Source organism: Nannobrachium achirus (genome assembly GCF_963921795.1).
Source record: "Nannobrachium achirus genome assembly, chromosome: 7".
Lineage (NCBI taxonomy): Eukaryota > Metazoa > Chordata > Actinopteri > Myctophiformes > Myctophidae > Nannobrachium > Nannobrachium achirus.
In genome coordinates, this window is record NC_137816.1 from 42,237,337 (window position 1) to 42,258,505 (window position 21,169).

The 21,169-nt window shown below is 44.1% G+C and overlaps 1 protein-coding gene across 1 annotated transcript in view; it reads right to left on the reverse strand.

Moving 5' to 3' along the window:
• Positions 1–21,169, reverse strand: part of nfatc3a (nuclear factor of activated T cells 3a) — a 163,476-nt gene that overhangs the window by 105,759 nt on the left and 36,548 nt on the right. Inside the window, exon 2 of the mRNA XM_080729552.1 lies at positions 9,863–11,027. Coding sequence (XP_080585678.1) covers positions 9,863–11,027 — 1,165 coding nt within the window. The remainder of the gene's footprint in view (positions 1–9,862; positions 11,028–21,169) is intronic.

Here is a 21,169-nt window from a genome sequence, read left to right on the forward strand (position 1 = left end):
AAAAACATGTCAGGTTAGTAAGCAATGAAGCGGAAGCTAATTAAATTAATAATGGCTGTTGGGTTTAAGATGTGCCCAGAGCCATGGGTGTACAATGTGCAAGCATAGCCAATAGTCAACAACACTATTATTGTCACAGTGCACATTGACACACCTAAATCCAATGTCTGGATTTATACAGTACTAGGTTGTGCATCACCGGCACACAACTAAGTATAAGTCACCCTTAACACACCCATTATTCATTTGATTAGATGCAACTTTTGTTTTGTTCATAACCCTTTCCAAGCCACGGGGAGCCCCTTAATATTAAAACCGGAATATACCGTACATCTGAGCAAGGAGTCTCAGCCGCGCCGTCTTTTTCCGGACTAGGTCATTAAAACCGAAATAAATTATTTTTATCCGAAAATCGGCGATCGTCTAACCTTCCCTAGTCACCGCTCGTCCATCGATAGCTCATGGCTGCTCTGAGATGAAGCAGAAGTGACGTCAGCTCCATTCCTTCTTCAGCCTTCCTTGCTGTCGTCCACTTGCTGTTTAGACGATTACATTAGCATAGCAGGAGTACTAAAGGCTAAGCTAGCCAAAATGCTCACATCGACCGTTCAGTCATACTTGGACCATATGCTGGGATTATATGCACACGGATCGCGCACGGGGAGCAGATGCCTTGGCCAAAACCTCCACTTTATGTCAATGGAGATCCAGACATTCATGGTGAGCAAACCCCGTGGGATTGAAAAAAAAAGAAAAAAACAACGCTGCGGTCCAAAAAGGAGGGGTGGCGGGCTCATGTTTATAAACATAATATTATGTCTCAGATCATAATACAATAACAGAAATGTCACGGCTAATCTACCAACAAGGCAACAACCATTCTATTTTGGCTGGGAAACTGTTAACATGAACAGGAAAACAAACAAAAATCACCTAATGGATTCATCTCCATTTGAGTTGTAAAAAGAGTGCATCTGTTGTGAGCAAATATAAACGGGCCATACAGTTGAATTCCTGCAAAAACACTATGTATGACAGGATCACATTATTTGAGTTTGGTCAAAAGCAGTGGTGGAAAAAGTACTTGAATGTTTTACTCGAGTAAAAGTATCAATACTGCAATGTAGAAATACTCCATTACAAGTAAAAGTCTGGAATTATAAATGTACAGAGTAAAAGTATGAAAGTGTTGGCACCAAAATGTACTTAAAAGTACCAAAAGTAAAAGTACAAAAATTGAAAATAGCAGATCTAGATAGGCTATTTTCAAATAGCCAAGGTATAAAAATAGTGCTAATAGCAGATCTACAAAAATAGCGCTATTTATTTTTTTATAATATTAAAATGTATACCTGCAAATTAACTAGTAACTAAAGTTTTCAAATAAATGTAGTGGAGTAAAAGTACAATATTTGGATCCGAGATGTAGTGGAGTGGAAGTAAAAGTATTGGAAATATTCAAGTAAAGTACAAATTACTCAAAATTTTACTTAAAGCTATACTGTGTAAGATTCTCAACTAGTGGTCAGTAGCCATATAGCAAACCGCGGTCGCGTTCGCGTCTTTCGCCCGTTTTTCGTACCTTCACACCCCCGCGTCTGCCTCCACAACGCCGAGAGCTATCTTTAGAGGGGTCCCTGGTTCCTGTGCGTTCAGGCATTCCGGAGAAACGGACTATTTCACCCTGCCTGGTAGGCGAGAATTACCTTTTGAGTAAAGAGACACACGGGCGACTACAAATATGGCGACCCCACTTCAAGATGCGCTGCATTGGCCGGTAGTGTACCATGTGTGCATGATCGGCGATGTGATTGGGCAACGTATACACAACGTATACAGATGATGCAGATTACGTAATCATGGCGCGAAATTCTCCCCCCCTCACGGCTCATAGAAAACATATAAAGAGAAGGCTTCAGAAGCTGAAAATAACGGAGTGGGTGTTCTAAAACTTTAGCGATTTAACAGTTAGGACAATTTTAAGATTTGTTTTATAAAAAAAGTTACATAGTAAAACTTTAAGTAGAGTACTTAATTACTTTACAACACTGGTCAAAAGAAAAGAAAAGAAAAGAAAAGAAAAGAAAAGAAAAGAAAAGAAAAGAAAAGAAAAGAAAAAGGTTTGAAAAGTTCAATCGATCCCTTTCAAATCCTCCATGGGTGGCTGGCCACAGAGACCCCCTCCTCTCTGTCACACTGATGCTTGCACTGTGAGCCACTTCAGTTCATACAAGGTCTGCTTGAGAACGACGTAACCATAACAAGAGGAGAGGCTGATTTCTGGAGCAGGAGGGGGGAAACAGGGCACGTGTCTGACATTTTCTACAGGTTTTTTCTTTGCTTTTTTTTCTGTTACTGCTGAATGCAGCTTTGTGGCTCCAAATCAAATTAAAAAGTTACGTTCGGCAGATGACATGGAAATGACCCTAAGAGCCACTTTTAGTTGTGTCAGACAAGCTCACAACGCCTCGCAGCGCGCAAGGCGTTGTGAGCTTGTAGATCTGCTATTTTTGGCTACAGTTCTCAGAATATGGACACTAGAGTTCAAGTGTTTAATATAAAAAAAGGGGAAAAAAGGTTCTATCACTCAAGTTTTGGAGGACCCTCCGTAGTAACTCTGAGGACCCCCTAGGGGTCCCGGACCCCCTGTTGAAGACCCCTGACCTACAGTATGTGTTCTGTTCTGGGTTCAAACAAAACCTTGTACTGTATAACTACCACAATGGGTGTTTCTCAAAACTACAGAAAGTCCCTCTCAATATGTTACAAAAAACAACAAACTAGTTCACAATGTGTCATATTGCACCGAGTTTGTACTGTACATGTTTGCAGCCGTGACATGAGCCAGTGGTTCTCAAACCCCTCACATCCCCCACATTGACATGCATTTGGCCATGGACCCCCATCTATAAAGATTAGTGTCAGGGAGGGACCCCCAGAATAGAACATCAGTGTTAAACATGTTCAAATTATTCAATTTTTTTGAATCAACAGTATATTATCTTCATTAAGACCTATACTTTAGCTATTGAAAAAAAAGCAGATGCACTGTACAAGCTCACAGCGCGGCGGCGAGCTTATACTGTAGATCTGCTATTTAAAAAAAAGCTTTACATTTTTGGCAAATCTTTAAATATTCAAAGCAAACTTTTGTAACTCAAATCTCTGTTTCTGGGGGTCCCTGGAACAACATATTTTGAGATGGGGGTCCGTGGCCAAATAAATTCATGTACTTTTGGGTGTCCTTGACGTGAAAAGGTTTTAGAAGACATTTATAGAATCGGGTATTTTTTTTATAGTTAAAGCATAAAATAATGCTGGGGACCCCACTTTGAGAACCAATGACATAAGCAGTGCCCCAGGCCGCGCTGCTTGGCGCGGCTGCCACGGTAACCAGCACGTGGACGGGAGTGGGAGGTCAGAGGAAACGTGATCTGTGTGGCGGAGCGAGGAGGGGGGGGCAGGTCTGGTGGCAACGTGGCGACCCGTGGCCTGAAATAGCGCAACCTTTCTCGGATGTCCGTCACTGTACTGGGTGTGGGTGTGTGTGTGTGTGGGGGGGGGGGGGGGGGGAGGTCCCACTTTGGTCACAGCGCACCCGTAACCCACTTCTCCTTCCCAACAACCGCAACGCCTTTTCCACAACTTCTGGTAAGCCAGGTGGACAGAGCGAGGCCTTGTTGCTATAATGGTGGGAACATTACTGGACCCCTGTGCTATTTAAGCCTCCAGTAGTGCCATTTTCATTTCCTGGAACTAAATTGTGTTGCTAAGCAGTATTAAGCCCAAATGATCACTTGTTTGGGGATGGTGTCGGCTACCTGCTTATAATTAGCTGGCTGTTGAGCATTTAGAGCCTGAGCCATGCATGCCAGATGATTGATCCCCATTTTGAGAGTCCAACCTAGGGATGGGACGATATGAAAATGTCATATCACGATTATTGTGACAAAAGAAATCACGATGTACAATATTATCGGGATAATCAAAATCCATTATCCTGGGGTGGAACAAAATAGCAGATCCACAAGCTCAAGCTTGTGAGCTTGTAGATCAGCTATTTTTTTGCAAAGACATTTGATAGAGTGAAAAAAAAGACTGTATCAAGTACGTATATTATTACATTTGACCAATTATAGAGGGTTTAAGTGGTACCGGATATGCAACTCAGCAAATAAAAGGTGAATTGATCCCAGTGCATGACGGAGGACGATATCACTTTAATTTAAATCTCCACGATACGATTATCGTGAGTGTTTTTTATCACGATACACGATAATATCGCTTATCATCCCATCCCTAGTCTGACCTAGACCAATTAGTTCTCAAATGTTTTCGTGTCAAGGACCCCTTGGCTACTGACCCCCATCTGAAAATGTTTTGTGCCAGAAGATTTGTGTTCAAATTTGTTTACAATTTACAATTTAGGCATTTATCAGACGATTTTAATCCAAAGTGACTTACAATAAGCAGGTAATACATCAATATAACAATGCATAGGAATATCAATCTAGAAAAAAACTATAACATAATCTACTATAATCTAAAACTAACATAATTTACTAATCAGTAAAAAAAAACGTTTCTAAAAACCTAAAAATACTATCTAGTTTCATGTGTGGTCATTGAGGGAAGGGGAGTGTTACAGTAGTGCTATGGGTTTAGGTGGAGTCTGAAGAGGTGAGTCTTCAGTCCACGGCGGAAGCTAGGGAGTGAGTCTGTAGTTCTAAGTGCGACAGACAGGGAGTTTATTCCACAGTTTGGGGGCCAGGAGGGCAAATTGTCTAGGACGAGTGGATTTTTGTCCTGGGGTTCTGTCAGCATCCTTGTTTATTATTCAACAAAAAAAGGAGATGTAGAGACTAGAGACCAATGATTATGGATGTTTTGGGGCCGGCAGTGGCTCAGGAGGTAGAACGGAGGTTACAGTCGAAGTGCTCTTGAGCAAGACACTGAACCCCTAACAGCTTTATTTTTCACCTATATTGACATGCCCAAAATATGGACGCCAGGTTGAAAAGTGGCTAAAATCGGGACAAATCAGCTGCACAATTATATCGGCCACCTTGTTTTGAATTTTGTTGGCTCCCTTGGTTATAATTAGCTAGCCATTAAGAAAGATGTGAGGATATTTATGGGTTGTTGTTGCTTTGTCTAAATAGATGACTAAAGCATACTGTAGCAGCAGTGGGGGCGGAGTGTTTCCCACAACTCCTTCATTTCCTAGACGTGAAGTGGCTCGGTAGCGAGCGTTAGTCAAAATTGGCATCGGCCCTTTGGCATGCCTACAAGCTGAGAGACAAGTTCACCAAAACTGCGCTCCGTGAAGAGTAGTCAACGTTATGGATATGATTTGGATTGTTTATTAAAGATACTAGTATAATGTTAAAGGACAATTTTGTTTAGTTACAATATGGGTTCATATTTTAGATAATTAAAGAAAAGAAAAGATGCTTTCTATCATTTTAGCGATTTTAATGATTTTGATTTCAGTGGGTGGGGGCATGCATACAAGTGGCTAAATATGTCTTTTTAGACACATTAAGCCCATTCACAAGATACAATATTTCAAGCAGATGTGACTTATGGGGGCTAGTAGTGTTGCAATCAGATTGGACTTTTCTGTTTGGATGTATGGGCTGTCAAGGCCAGAAAGTAGTTTTTGCCACTCAGCAGGCGTTCCCGCATAACTTCCGGGTATGATGATGATGTCACGCGCATACTATAGGGGACACATTGTCAAAATTGATAGTTTTAATGTTTAACCTTTGGCATCTCGTAGTAAATACCGAATACAAGACTGTGTGTTTTTTTCTTTAACAGTAAAGCCAGTCATCCAAGCAGGCATTTCATTTCACAGAGTTCTGTGCTGGTGGTGGTGGGTTATTTACTCCAATAATGTAACTCCTTACTCCATAATAGCAGGCTTGTCTTACGTTTAACAATATGGTGGCGCTGTCGGTAGCGATGACGCCTCACAGCTAGAAGGTCCTAGGTTTGAATCCCACTGGGGGACGCTGTGGGTTCTCTCCTCCGTGTCATCAGCGTCCACACCCTAGGTGGAGTTGGCAAAAGGGCCTTTCTGTGTGGTGGAGTTTGCATGTTCTCCCCATGTCTCCTAGGGTAGATAGATACCTTCACAAAAACATGCAGTAATCCTGGTCTCTATAATGCCTCCCCCTGGCCAGCCGGGGCACCTGATGTAGGGGAATAGAAGGTGTTCCTTCCACGCGGGGAAGCTCCCCCTGTCAGGTGATAAGAAGCAGTCTGCTCATTCCTCATACACTGAAGGAAGCATGAGCTCAGTTCGGGGCTCTCCCCAGATTGGCAGAGGGAGAGCAGAGCCCAGGATTACAGTTTAGGCAATTGGCACTGGGTTAAAAATGGTTACAAGCCTGGGCCACAGGGTAGTGGTCCAGGCACCTATAGGCTGGTAATCCAGCCCTTGCAGCGTCACAGGTTCGAGTCCCGATCCTGACAACCTTTGCTGCGTGTCACCCCCCATCTCTCTCCCCATTTCCTGTCAGCCTATTGTACACTGTTACAAAATCGTGGGATACTCTTCATGGAGCGCAGATCCGAGATGTGTCCGAGGTTCGTATACAGGGAACAAAGCAGGCTCTTTGTGTCTCCATAGGGAACAACTGCTGGTCATCAAATTATTGGCTTAGGAATGCGACAAAAAACAAATATCCATGAATTCAAGTCTCCATGGGGTGAGTACAGTAATCCATAGAAAAAACAGTTAGTCTTTGGGTGAACTATCCCTCTAAGTCTCTCAGCCACAGCTTGTAGGCATGCCAAGGGTTGTGTCGCCAATTCTGACTAACGCACGGTACCACCAGGCCACTTTGTTTCTTGAACCCCTAGCCTCCTCCACTCAAAAGCATAACCCACTCCAACCCTCCGCTCCAAAAAACTAAACTTCAGACGTCCCAAAACAAACTGATTAAACTACTTCTCTGCCTAAAGCCCACCCTGGGCAAGATATGACTTCTAGCGGAAGTGGCGGAAGTGCTGCGTTTAACGGAAGTTACGGTACGCAGTGCGAGTCTGTTTACATTCCCCAGCGAAACAAACACAAATAGATTGTAGCTCCTAACTCGCTCTTAATAGGTGTATCGTTGTACGAATCGATGTTTTTGCTTGTATATTGTTTATTGCGAGCGCAACCGACGGAGAGGGAGAAGTAGAGCAGATTTTTTTTCAGCTGGGAATACGTTTGCAGGAAAAAAAGACAACTTCCAGGAAAATTCAGCCTCACCTCCTAGAACTCTCTCTGCTTCAACCAGGCTTTTCTCTTCGCAGATGAGTAAGCCTGGCTACGCGAGGCTACCTGAAGCCCATGAGTCACCTAATTCCAATTTCCAACACATTTTTTCTAGTCTGGGATGGCTCAGGGTAGGAGACAGGGTTAAGCAATTCAAAATGGGATAGGTGAGATAGCCAACGTCACAGTGCCCTCATTTCCCTTTCCTGACTAAATAGGTCTCCAAATTGAGTGAGGCGGCCCACTGACACCCAAAGCCACAACACTATCTGGTACTAGGGATGGGATGATATGAAAATATCATATCACGATTATTGTGACAAAATAAATCGCGATTTACAATATTATCACGATAATCAAAATCCATTATCCTGGGGTGGAACATTTGCCAAAAAATATTAGATCTACAAGCTCACGTTGTGACGCGTTGTTGTGAGCTTGCAGATCTGCTATTTTTTTGCAAAGACATTTGATAGAGAGTGAAAAAAAGGCTGTATCATGTACGTATATTATAAGTACCTTTTATACCAATTATAGAAGGTTTAAATGGTACCGGATATGCAGCTCAGTAAATAAAAGGTGAAATGACAGTGCATGACGGAGGACGATATCACAATAAATTAAATCTCCACGATACGATTATCGTGAGTGTTTTTTATCACAATAAACAATAATAATCGTGTATTGTCCCATCCCTATCTGGTACTACCCAGTTATAGAAGAAACAACATGGGACAATTCTCTTTCTACTACTGCCACCAAAATGTGGAATACCAACAACACCATCCCTTAAAACATTTATTGAACGTGTTCAATTCCTACTTTTTATATGTATACTGGATTTTTTTTGTCTTACGAGAATCAAATCAAACAAATAAACAATTCAATCAATCAATCAATCAATCAATCAATCAATCAATCAACTCCATGTTATTGTTAACCATATATATCCTGATTGAAAACACACGGTCCTGCTTCTGGTGTCTGATATTGTCCTTCTAATGCGTGAGGAGGGCGTAGTTTTTCACCCCAGGCATGAAAAATGTCCGGGGTGAACACAAAAGCCAGAGTAGTTAAACTGAAATAACCCATTTAACTCCAATATTACTGTAAGGTCTGTGTCATGAGGTTGTGTGTGCGTGTGAGTAAGAGAGAGTGTATGTGTGTGAGTGTGTCTGTGCGTGCGTGCGTGCGACGCCGTGCGTGCGTGCGTGTGTTTGCGTGTGTCAGCCATATGTGCCCTGTGCTGATTTATAGCGCTAGGGGCCAGTGCACACTAACAAGGCCATGCCTTCATCTGCTGCACACATTGGAGAGAAGCATGACCTGCATCCTCTGCTCAATACTGTGTCACCCAGAGACCCCTTCATGTGTGTGTGTGTGTGTGTGTGTGCGTGTGCGTGTGCGTGTGTGTGCGCGTGTGTGTGTGTAGTACATAGTATAGTAAGTAGTATTACTATACTGGTGAGGGCCAAATGCCCACAGATGTACATTCGGATGCACAATTTCACCAAGAGAGATGTTTGTTCAAAACATAGAACACAAACAAGAAATGCTTTTACGGCTCATGTTTAGGGGTTGGTGTTATTATGCCTTCTTAGTTTGCGTGCACCAAAAATAGCCGATCTACAAGCTCACAGCGTGTTGTGGATGTAGAACTCAGGCTTTAGGGTTAGAGTTAGAAAAGATTGCAATCGTGTGTCCTTGTGCATGTTTCTTGTGCGTGCGTGTCCTCACATATCGCCATTCGCCAATGCCCTGCACACACCAGTAATCGTATGCAGAGTAGAAGAATTCAGAGGATTGGCGATGCAGCTGCGAGGCTCAAAGTTCCCTTGTTACTGAACTCATAACTGGGTCAATAAACCTATTTAGTTAGATATAGCGTGTCTGCTCTTTGATACAAGCTGCCTTCAGAGGAGTGTTACTCGCCATATCAAAAGACTTTCTGAACACACTTCCAACACTTCCAAGGATGTCTGCTGTGTGTAGCCTTGACCCTAGTCTACGCTAGCGTTATCTGTGACAATGGCCCACGGCTTTCTATCTCTCTAGGCGTTGTTCATGCCTTTGATAACTGACAAAAACACAGATAAAACAAGTCTTTTGATGAACTCCAGAACCTCCACTCATTGTATGACAATGTATATAACGCTTAAGTGGTTAAAGGTAAGATACATTATATTTGTAATCAATGTTCTGTATCTCCAGCTCTTTAGCAAACAGAAAATACATTTTCAGGTGTGTCACGGTGTCCCCAATTTCATCCAATCAGGAGAGAGTACCCCACAAAAACCCATTCATCAGCTTCAACTGTATAGTGTGTTCCACTATGTCATTTTGTCTGCTCCTTTATTTGTTTCATCACTTTCACGCTTATGAAACGTGTATGCCGTATGAGTTCTCTCTCTTGATTGGATAAAATTGGTATCCTGACCTGACCTGAAAATGGATTGTCTGTTTGCTAGAAGACCAACATTCTATAGCAATGATTAAGACTTATTTTAACGAGACAAAATCACTCGCTGCACCTTTAATATCCGCATTGTACTAGAGTTAAGTGTTGTTATCATATTCACTGGTTGATTTTACCTGAATATGGGCGTGTGGCCAGGCTTGGGTTTGTTCCAGGTGAAGTGGGAGGGGACAGAGAGGAACTGCTCCCCGGGGCCGTCCTTGGGCGAGTCCAGGTGGGGGGACAGGCTGCCCGGCTCCTCCAGCCCCATGTCCCCCTTCCCGGGCTGCACCGACGCCGTCCTGTCCTGGGAAGTCTTCCTGGTCTTGGAGGGGATGTCGGCCTCGGAGGGGCAGCACTGGAAGGGCGACACGCAGGGGCTGCCCGCCCAGGTGTCCTCCGTCACGCTGCCCCTCGGCGAGGGACCCGGGGTGGGCGAGGGCGAGTGGTGCGGGGACACCGATCCCGGGTAGCAGATGTCGGCGCTGGAGTGGCGCCTCTTGCCGCAGGGCGAGGTGGGGCGCGAGGAGGGCCGTGAGGGCGGCCGCGGACTCAGCCAGTTCTCGTCTGTGACGCTGGTGCGCGGCGAGTGGCAGGGCGACTGGCGCGGCGACAGGGTGAGGGAGTGGGAGTGGACGAAGGCCGGGTGGGGGTGCTGCTGCCAGTGGGACTGGTCCTCCAGGGTCACCCCTCCCCCGCCCGCCTGAGGGGAGGGGCAGCCGGGGGAGGTGAGCGGGGAGCCCAGGGTGAAGCGGGCGGCCGCCTCGTTGAGCTCCGAGTCCACGTCGTCATAGACGTGGGAGAAGGACTCGCAGGAGGAGGCGTCGGAGAACCAGCTCCTGGAGGACAGGCTGCTGCAGGGGCTGGGGCTGAGCGAGGAGTCCCGGTACGAGTGGTCCAGAGGCAGGTACAGGTGGTCCCTGGACAGGGGCCGGTCCCCGTGGTGGTGGTAGTCCCCGTCGGGGCCGTTGGCCCGCAGGTCCTCGCTGCCGTCCATCTCCTGCTGGCAGCTGGGCGAGATGGAGGTGATCTGGATGCTGGGGCATTCGAAGGCCTTGGGCGGCCCGGCGGGCAGGAGGGGGGACGTGCAGTACCTGGAGCCCTGCTGCTGCTGCGTGTCGTAGCCCGGCAGCTCGCAGGACCCGGGTTTGTGGGGATGCATGCGGGGCGAGGCGCTGATGACCTGGGACTGGGATTGCATGCCATGGCGGGCCAGGCCCATGGACTGGTGGTTGGTCACCATGGACTGGGGCTGCCCCACGTTCAGGATGTAGAAGGACGTGTTGTCATCGGGCTCCAGATCTGACGGGAGGGAAGGCAGGGTGGAGGTGAGTTACAGGAGTTCAGAGGTCTTTTAGTACAGTGGTTCTCAACCTTTTCAGGCCACGACCCCCAAAATAATCATATTTTAACTGGGGGACCCCCCACCCTGACGAGCACTAAGAGTTGAGGCATTACATTTTGTATCACACGGCTTCTATTGTGAAAATAGCAGTTCTACATGCTCACACAACGCCTCGCAATGCGAGGCGTTGTGAACATGCAGATCTGCTATTTTCACAATTTCTTCCTCTAATATTTGACAATTTGGCCAACGTTTAATTTGTCATTTTAGAGGTATTAAAAAGTCCTTAAATTGTCACTTTAGAAAAGTGGAGATACCCTCTATACACTTAAACTTTATGTTGGTTTGTTTACTGTTGAATGAGAAAACAATGTGTCACATTAAGTTAATCATCTGGGGACCCCCAAAAATAATTTGGAGACCCCCCTGGGGGTCTCGACCCACAGGTTGAGAACCACTGTTTTAGTATGACTTTCAGTTAAGATCAAAATATTTCAAAATAGCCGATCTACAAGCTGGATGCAACGCGTTGTGAGCTTGTAGATTGGCTATCTTCGCTATCACTGACAGTCATATGAAGAAGTAGGGCTTAAATGGTTAATATACTATAACTAGCCCTTACCCGTTCAAAGATATGAGCTCCAAAATGATGTGCAGTGTGTGGGTTATGGGATGTGCACTGTGCACACAGTATATGAGGGATGGAAAGTAACTTTAACTGGTGCTTGCATGATGTAGGAGCATCAATGTAAGAAACCCGTTTCGTTTAATGGCTACAGAGATACTGTCCCCCCCCCCCCCCCCCCCCAGCCCGCCCGCCTACACACCCGCCTGCCTGCCCACACACACACACACACACACACACACACACACACACACACACACACACACACACACACACACACACACACACACACACACACACAGAGCTGGTTAAACATTTTGCCTCATGCTAGATGCAGAATAGATGTGCCTCATGCTAGATGCAGAATAGATAATAGATACACCATAAAAATGCTAATATACAGCATATGATTTGTGAAAGTGACAAACGGGCTTCACAGTTATGTCAGGTGTGTTCATATGCTAATGGTGATGCGATTTCAGATCAATTGCTCCAGCCACTGAGGAGAAACGCTGTTTCAGACAGACAGACAGACACTCACTCACTCACTCACTCAGACATTCGCAAAATTATAGTATAGATAGGCTCAATTCAAAATCACAACAATTACAATTACAATGTTGCTTTCAGCCATCAGACAGATGTAGGAGAAGAACAGAAAAACGATAACTTATAAAACAGTATAACAAGCCTCTAGTTCTTAAAATAGAACAGGAAAATTAATGTGTCGTATTCAGAGTGACATCTCTGCTGTGAAACGAATAGTAGGACTGGAATACAATCAGCAGCTGTTATTACAATATGCACTGAACAAACACATTGTGTTACTTGAAGATAATGTCCAATAATCATTGAATTCACATGCATGACATGCCTGCCATACTTCTTCTGACTGCTCATAACCCTGTTTACACATCATTAAGCAATAAGAAAGGAGAGGCGCTACTTTATGGTGGTTGTTGGCACGGCTGCGCTGCGGCATAAGGCAACGACACGAAGAGGAGTGCCGTCGGCGCGTCCGTGCCAATAACCACAATATAACACGGCCTCCAGCGTTTTATAGCTTTTATACAACAGCACTGCACTGTCGTTAAATCTGTTTTTGACAAATAATGGTCAGCAGCAGCGTTCAACTTTGCTAGACGGGCCGACCCAAAATAGTCGGCCATTGTTTACCGTTGCTATGGGCAACTTAACGCCATCTGGACAACGCACCACAGACCCATACTTGCACTACTCGCCGTTTCTCAACACGTGGTTTGGGGACCACCAGGGGTCCAAATGGACCCTTACGGTCCGTAACTCTGGGAGTGAAAACAATTTTCCCTTTGTTGGCCTTCTGGTTGGTCCCTGATGGACCAACCAGCAGATTCTATCTGCCTTGTCCTGCCCTGGTTCCACCTTTTTTATGTCGAATTTGCTAAAACATAATTTTCAGAGAAATAAAAACATTTAAAAACACGCATTTAAAAACACTATACTGCCACTGAGCAGCTCCATTTTACTGAAACCAAGTTTGAAATTAGAATTGAACACAAAGAATAACAATACGAAGCAACTGAATTAAAATGGTAGTGGATGGAGTGTCCCACCGAGTGTCCCACCAAGACACAGCAACCAATGGGTGTGAAGAGGGGCGGGACGACGGGCGGGACTTGACAAAGGGTGAATTATTGGGGTTATTGGCACGGCTCCGAATGCCTCTGGGCCAATCACGATGCGCAGTTGGGACTAGCTGTATAAGGCAAAATATGTAGCCCATGTTAAAGTCCTCATTCGCGCAAGGCCATGCTCGCTCATGTCTCCCTTCACTGTCATTATGAAGCACAATGTTCAAGGACACTTTTTAAGGACTATTAGTCATAATAACCAATGGTTCTCTAAACCCCCAGCACTCACTGTAGCCCACATCCCAACGTTTAAAGACCTCGTCGCTGTCAAGAATAAACCTTGTACGGCATGTCCTTAATTCAACTTTTCATGTATGTTGCGTCGTCGTATGACAGCGTCACGCGAAAAAAGCTCATGCGCTGTTAGCTTGTTGATCTGCAATCTTTGCCACTTTTGAAAATGATGTAAAGTGAAAGTGGTTTTAAGTGGCATTACTCCCCCTGTCCCCCTTTTCCTGAAAAGTAACAGCTTTGGACATACAAGGTTTCTGCCTACTGTAGACCAAACCCAACACCACTCGTAACCAACGTAGGCTCCAACTGTAGCAGCAAGCGGAGAGTAATCCTTTGTTTTAGTTTTTTATCTGTATCTACCCTACCGTAACTGGCCTAACTGCAATGTTTATGTTTTTATCTGCATGCCATGCCATGGCGGGCCAGGCCCATGGACTGGTTGGTGTTTGGTCACCATGGACTGCTACTGCCCCATGATCAGATAAGCACTAGAGATGGACCGATTGCAAAATTCTTGGCCGATACCAATCCACTGGTTTTATGAAGGTCTGACCTGCCAAAACCGATTTTTCCGATACCGATTTCTTTAGCTAAGAACTAGAAAATAGGGTTGCTCCAATACCCTTTTTTCAGGCCAAGTAGGCCTACAAGACATACTTCAATTTGAGTACCAATAAGCTAGTCTAATAATATGACCATCTGGACTAGGCAGGAGGAAAGCAGGTGACGCATGCTTTTTTTCCCCCTTCTTTTTGGAGACGAAATTGACATAGGATTATGAAATATATCCTTACCATCTGTATTCTGTAGGCTGCCACTAAGTAGACTGGCTGCTACTTGCTAATGTTTACTTTAGTCACAGGACCGAGCATCATGCTGTGCAGTGCCATAGACACAATTGGCATAAAACCGGTATTTATGTCAGTGACCTGCCGGTCACGGATTCGGCCGGTTTGATATCATACCTGCCGATTTTTGATATTGGCCGATTCCGATTTCCAGTGTTGTCATTGGGCTCCCGGACTTAGTCATATGATGAAGTGGGACATTAACTATTCACTTATGAAAAACAACCAAAAGGTTGAACACACCGTACTGCGTTGTGCTGTTATAGATTGGCTGTTTCTGCCATTTGCGCTACTTGACGAGTTCATTAATCAATGAGGAAAACAAAAGTTTAAATATGGAGATACGAGGTATCTGCTTAGCAGCAATGATAATCGTCACTGTCGGGGGCAGAAACCTCGTATCTCCAAGTTTCAAATTTGTACGTTTTTTCTTAAAGTAAAACCCCTGCTTCACCACACGTGACTGTCGCACAAAACTAGTGAAAATAGCAGATCTACAAGCACACAGCGCCTCGCATCGCGAGGCGTTGTGTGCTTGTAGATCTGCTATTTTCACTATTTTAAATCATTTCTAAAATGATAAATACAAAACGAACGGTTTTGGACAAGGTTACTTTCCACCCGACAACGGCGATATGCATGTTTGTATCCATGTGACTGTGACTGTGTGAGCGTGTGAGCGTGTGTGTGTGTGTGTGTGTGTGTGTGTGTGTGTGTGTGTGTGTGTGTGTGTGTGTGTGCGCGTGAGTGTGTGTGTGTGTGTGTGCGGTTATGTGTCAGGCCGTCATACATAGGCACGGTTCCAGGAGGGATAACTGCTGAACAGCGCTACTCAGGAAACAAATTCACACAACGGTTGCATGCTCCGGCCTGTCATCACAGCCCGCGCCGACCCGCTATTTATATCATGGCAGGTCAGCCGTCACAGGCCCTGGCCCGGAATACACAATGTACACACACACACACACGCATGCACACGCACGCACGCACACAAACACACACACACACGCACGCACGCACGCACGCACACACGCGCACACGTTGGTATAACATACTTGTGAGGACATCAGCATTTTAAGATGGCATTGAAAAAGGCAGAAAAATAGCTGAAAGAATGTCACTGTATGTGTAACGTACAGTAGTATAAAATAGGGAAAACTCTAACCCCAACGCCTAGAACGAACCTAAAACCCAACCAACGTCTAACCCTAACCACAACCTGAATCTTTTCCTAACTGTAAATCTCACTTGAAAATCTTTTTTCTTTTTTTCTCATTAAACCATGAAATAACAATTAATCTTGTGAGAACCATGGAAAATGGTTCTCACAATGTCAATTTATCAAATTCTACTACACTTTGTGGAGATATTTGGTCTTAGTAAGTATAGTAATACAAGTACGAATGAACACACACACTCACACACACACACACACACACACACACACACACACACACACACACACACACACACACACACACACACACACACACACACACACACACACACACACACACACACACACACACACACACACACACGCAAATAGACAAGGGCCCATTGTCCACGTTGGCAGCTGGCAGCCACTCTATTAGAGGTTATTGATAAACTTCCACTGGCTGCACTCAGTGCAGTGCCCGGTGGGGCTAACACATGCATGCACGCACACGCATGCACGCACAAAACCTGGCCTGACATTATGAAGTGATGTAGCCCAGTGGTTTTTAACATTTTTTCATATCAGACCCAAAACGTTGTTGTCGTTGGATAAGATGTTGTCCACACTTCCATTGTATTGATGTTGGTGCCACAGGAGAGATGACAAGCAAGTATTGATCAAAATAACAATTATTCTATGTTTTCTAATTGTTTTCTAGACTTTATTGTAACTTTAGTAACGCAGATGTTTAACAATAATTAAAATAATTTGGTATCCTTTTACACTCTCAAGAGTTAAGGATCTATAAGGGTCCATTTGGTTACAGACTCTACATCATTTAGCTGGGGACCACGTGGAACCCACTGGTGGTCCCCGGACCACTGGTTGAGAACAGTTAAGGTCTTTGAACACTATACAACACAATATCGGACCGAATTTCGGAGCACGTAAATAAAAACAAATCGACCTCACGTTACGTCAATCATGTTTGCACACTGTCGCCCGTTTCGTATTTATTTTCGAACCAGGTTTTTTTTTCTTTTTTTTTAGATTTTCGCAGCTGTCGCCAACTCGCCACTGGGTCCCTTGCTCGCTCTCTCTCTCCTCTCTCTCTCCTTTACCTGAATTGTTTTGTACATTTTTGTAAATTTCCAAAACGCTAAGAAAAAAATGCAGCAGGGTGCAAAAACCTTTGGTCTTACATCTTACACACAGCATTAGTGCAATTGAAATTAAGTTGAATTAGACTGTATGTTATTTTTACACCCATAATATGTTCTGTCAGCTCTCTGCAAATTGCAGAGTGGAATGGAAACAATGCAGCAGCAAAGACGCTGCAAGCAGCATATCATCCAAGACCTAAAGTTCATAATTTTATTTATTGCTCTAGTCGTAAAAATGTGCCCTGACAAGATAACCTAACGTGTATGTTACCCTATAAAAGGCTATTCAAAACACATTTCCTTATAAAAACAAAAAGCTAATATGCAGCAGTAGGTATGACCTCCCTGTCATATTAAAACGTTTGGTATTCAGGCACTGATACATCCAAAACAGTAAAATCCTCAGTGTGAAACTGTGAATTTATCAATTTCTAACACTGAGAGGTTCACTGACAAGTAATAGTGGGCACTGGGCAACATTCATTTTTGTAATCGTTTTGGCAACACCTGTGCTAGGTGTGCGTAGGGCTGTCACGATTATGACATTTTACATGACGATTTATTGTCACTCAAATAATTGCGATTAACGATTTAATTGTGCTGTCGTTGACAATAACATTTCTGTTTGGCTTTTAGGCTTTGAAGTTGCACATGGTAGATATGACACATAACCTAAATATCCAGAGAAATTACTGACATATTTGACAACATTACACTTAAAAAAGAACATTGATAGTGGAAATAGCCGATCTACAAGCTCACAACGCGTTGCGATATATTTCCACTATTTGGGATTTCTTTTTTAATATATGAAAAATCTTTCAACATGGGAACGATTATGACAATTATGAAAGATAATCGCGATTATGTCAAATAATTGCGATTAGACGATTATGTAATAATTGTGACAGCCCTAGGTGTGCGGTCATTTCCCCCCGTCTGTTCAAACTGTGTTCCCCACGAATCTGTTCAAAAGGCAAGTAGCGTCGCCCAGAAGCACCGCCCCAAGCAACAAGGTTTTTCAGACAACTGTATGTATTTACTTTAGCAACGCCAACATGGTACACTTGCATCATTGGGCAGTGAGTGGGAGACAGTGTGGCAGTCACAAAGATAGCATTTAGAGAAGTGGTCGTTGTGGAATGGTTATTGTGAAAAAAATATGCCAGTGAGAAAACTATATCTATTATAATGTCCTTCCCAGAATTGTAAAGTGACCATAGAGACCAGAGTGAGTGAGTAGATACAAGTCATTGCTCAAACCACAGCACAGCCTGCACAGGATACGCTGCTTGTGACATCCTTTCACAACACTTCCCTGTGTTCCTCAAAAGTTCCCCAACAGCCAGCACACTCTCATGACCACATGAAGAATCCTAATATGTATGACTTCATCATTATCACCATTAGTTCAAACTTTTGCCATGATTAACATACACACGCACACGCGCACACACACACACACACACACACACACACACACACACACACACACACACACACACACACACACACACACACACACACACACACACACACACACACACACATATATATATTGTGACAATTGCTCACAACACGGTGCAAGTTTTGTACAACAACATTATAATACATGGTTAAGTGGTTAAGTCGAGTATAGAAATATATATTAACACTTTTTCCTGTTGATTCATTGAGATATTTGACATATATGAAATGAAAAGGAAACATGTGCTTCCAGATTTTTCGACAATCCTAAATGAACAAGTTATCGGTTATTGATTCTACATTTAACTACAGAGCTTGCTAATCAGGTTATTGATAACCACAGATAACTAAGTGAAGCTTTGTTGTTAAAGAAAGTGTTAAATAGCTATATATTCCTATAGCAATCATTGCATTAGTGAGTGTTTGTTCAGTAACAGGGGTCTCAGCTACAACACATTTTCAGGTCAGGACACCAACTTTATCCAATCAGGAGAACTCAAACAGGATACACAAAAGTTAGCAGCATACACAATTGTAACTGGAACTTATAAAGCTGATTAATGGTGTGAACTGAAGAAGCACCTTAAAAAAATGTATTTTCTGTTACGTTAAGAGCTGGAGACTGAGGGACAGGGAGACCCTGTTACTGCACAAACACTGGAGATAAGTTGTATAACTTCACAACACAAATATCACTTTGCACAACCTTTAAATGACCAACTGCACATAATCACAGCTTTAAGTAAAGCCAGGTACCAGGTGGGAGTTTGTGTTTATTTTGGTTGTGTGTGCGTGCATGCATGTGCGTGCGTGCGTGCGTGCGTGCATGCATATGTGTGCGTCCTCCCTTCCCTCTTCACCAGCAGCCGAGGCAGGCCTTTTATTTATAGCAGCTCAGCTCCACGCCGGTCCCTCTGTGTGCCTGTCACAAGACCCAGCTGCACTGGTCCTGTGACGACAGCATCTGTCTGTCTGTCTGTCTGTCTGTCTGTCTGTCTGTCTGACTGACTGTCTGACTGACTGACTGACTGACTACATAGAGAGGCAGAGAGAGAGAGAGAGAGAGAGAGAGACAGAGATAGAGACAAAGAGACAGAGAGAAATAGGAACAAGAGGAAGGGAGACAGAACGAGAAGACCGTGCGTGTGGATCCCCTCATTGACTGACAGACTGAAACTGGAGAGAATGAGGAGAGAGAGAGAGAGAAAAAGAGAGAGAGAGCATCAAAAAAGATGTGGAAGAACAGTTTGCAATGTAGACAAACTGTACACGTTTTATAACTTTATTTATATAACCTGTATTATTATATATGTATGTTACACATGGCATACACACTATAATACAGAAGGGTGCTCTTGCTACGGTAGTCTCACAGGTGGTTAACCAGACTACAGGAGCCTCACATTGAACTTCATAGTTAGGCTTGGTGTATGCTTTTGTTAATTCTTTTGTAATGAAAGGCTTGATTTATCAAGACACAGACATCGGCTATTTTAGGGTGGACCAAGTACTGTACACAGCCAACCCCGATCAGGTTTACAAATAGTACAGAGCAAGGGTCTTCAATAGGGGGTCCGGGACCCCTAGGGGGTCCTCAGGGTTACTACAGGGGGTCCTCCAAATCTTTGAGGGATAGAAAGTCACGAATGACACGAATCCAAAATATACTGAGCATAGTGCAACGTGTCAAACCACAAAACTATATGGAATCTATGAACAGGTTGTGGGGGTCCCTGCTTCATCTCTCTCTCAACTAAGAAGTCCTTGGCCTGAAAATGTTGAAGACCCAATTACAGAGGGTTTAAATGCAGACGTGATCCAGTGTGTGTGGGCATTCTTCTTCTTTTTGAACTGACCATTACAGCTCATCTGCACTGCACGCGATGTCCTGCGATCGAAAACAGGAGTGGACGACGACGCGTTGTGCCGCGACGTGGCTTGTGGTAGGTCATGACGTCCTCATTGAAACACATGTATTTTAATGAGATTTCATCGCTCGCGTCGCATCGCGTGCAGTGCAGATGAGCTGTTACACACAGTTCCTTCAACAGTGTGCTTACCAAAGTGTCAATTTGCATAGGAACAGGGGTCACTTGCATCCGTGTTGCCTATTAACCACTCATATCCAAGGGACTAATTTAGGCAGGCATTTTCAATTAGAGTGAAATTAGCATGCAGGCGAGAGACAGTCCATAAATATTCCAGTCTTATTACGGACATCCCCTTGAGTGAGTCGAGTAAATAAAATAAAAATAGGCAGAAACAATTTATGTGTTGTTAACTCTCCTACTGCCAGATTATTTATTTATTTATTGGGTCTGGTGCCATCAAAAAGCGGCTTACCTTTGCGACGTTATAGCAGATAGACAGACATTTATTTTTTTTTATTTTTTTTTATTGTGCAATAGTGCACTTTGGTCTGCCAGGCAGCAGAGGGCGGCGTCATGCGAGAATGAATGTGAATTTGCCTGTTATGTGTTGAAGAAGAAGAAGACCAGTCACTGGCCACAGAGCCTTACAGCCAGAGGAAATCAACAAGGAAGTGAATTGTTCTCCGTTGATCTAACGCATAATGGATTTTTTACACCATCACCGCGGAAAATGTGTTTATAGTACACGGCCGCGCGACCCCTCATCAGCTTACAGTCATCAGACGAACGAACCGAACGAGCGCCGTATTGGCATCGAGGTTCTGTAAAAAATGGGGCGAACGTTAACGTTCAAAGCGTGGGGAGAGTTAAGATGCTTTGATGAAATGCTTTTGTAAATGAGTGAGGCGGACCTGCCATCAATTGTGCCCTTGACAAGCTCTCTGTTCATTAAAATGGTTCACTAAGTGAAAAAAATAAAATGTGTGTGTGTGTGTGTGTGTGTGTGTGTGTGTGTGTGTGTGTGTGCGTGCGCGTGTGTGTGTGTGTGTGTGTGCGTGCGTG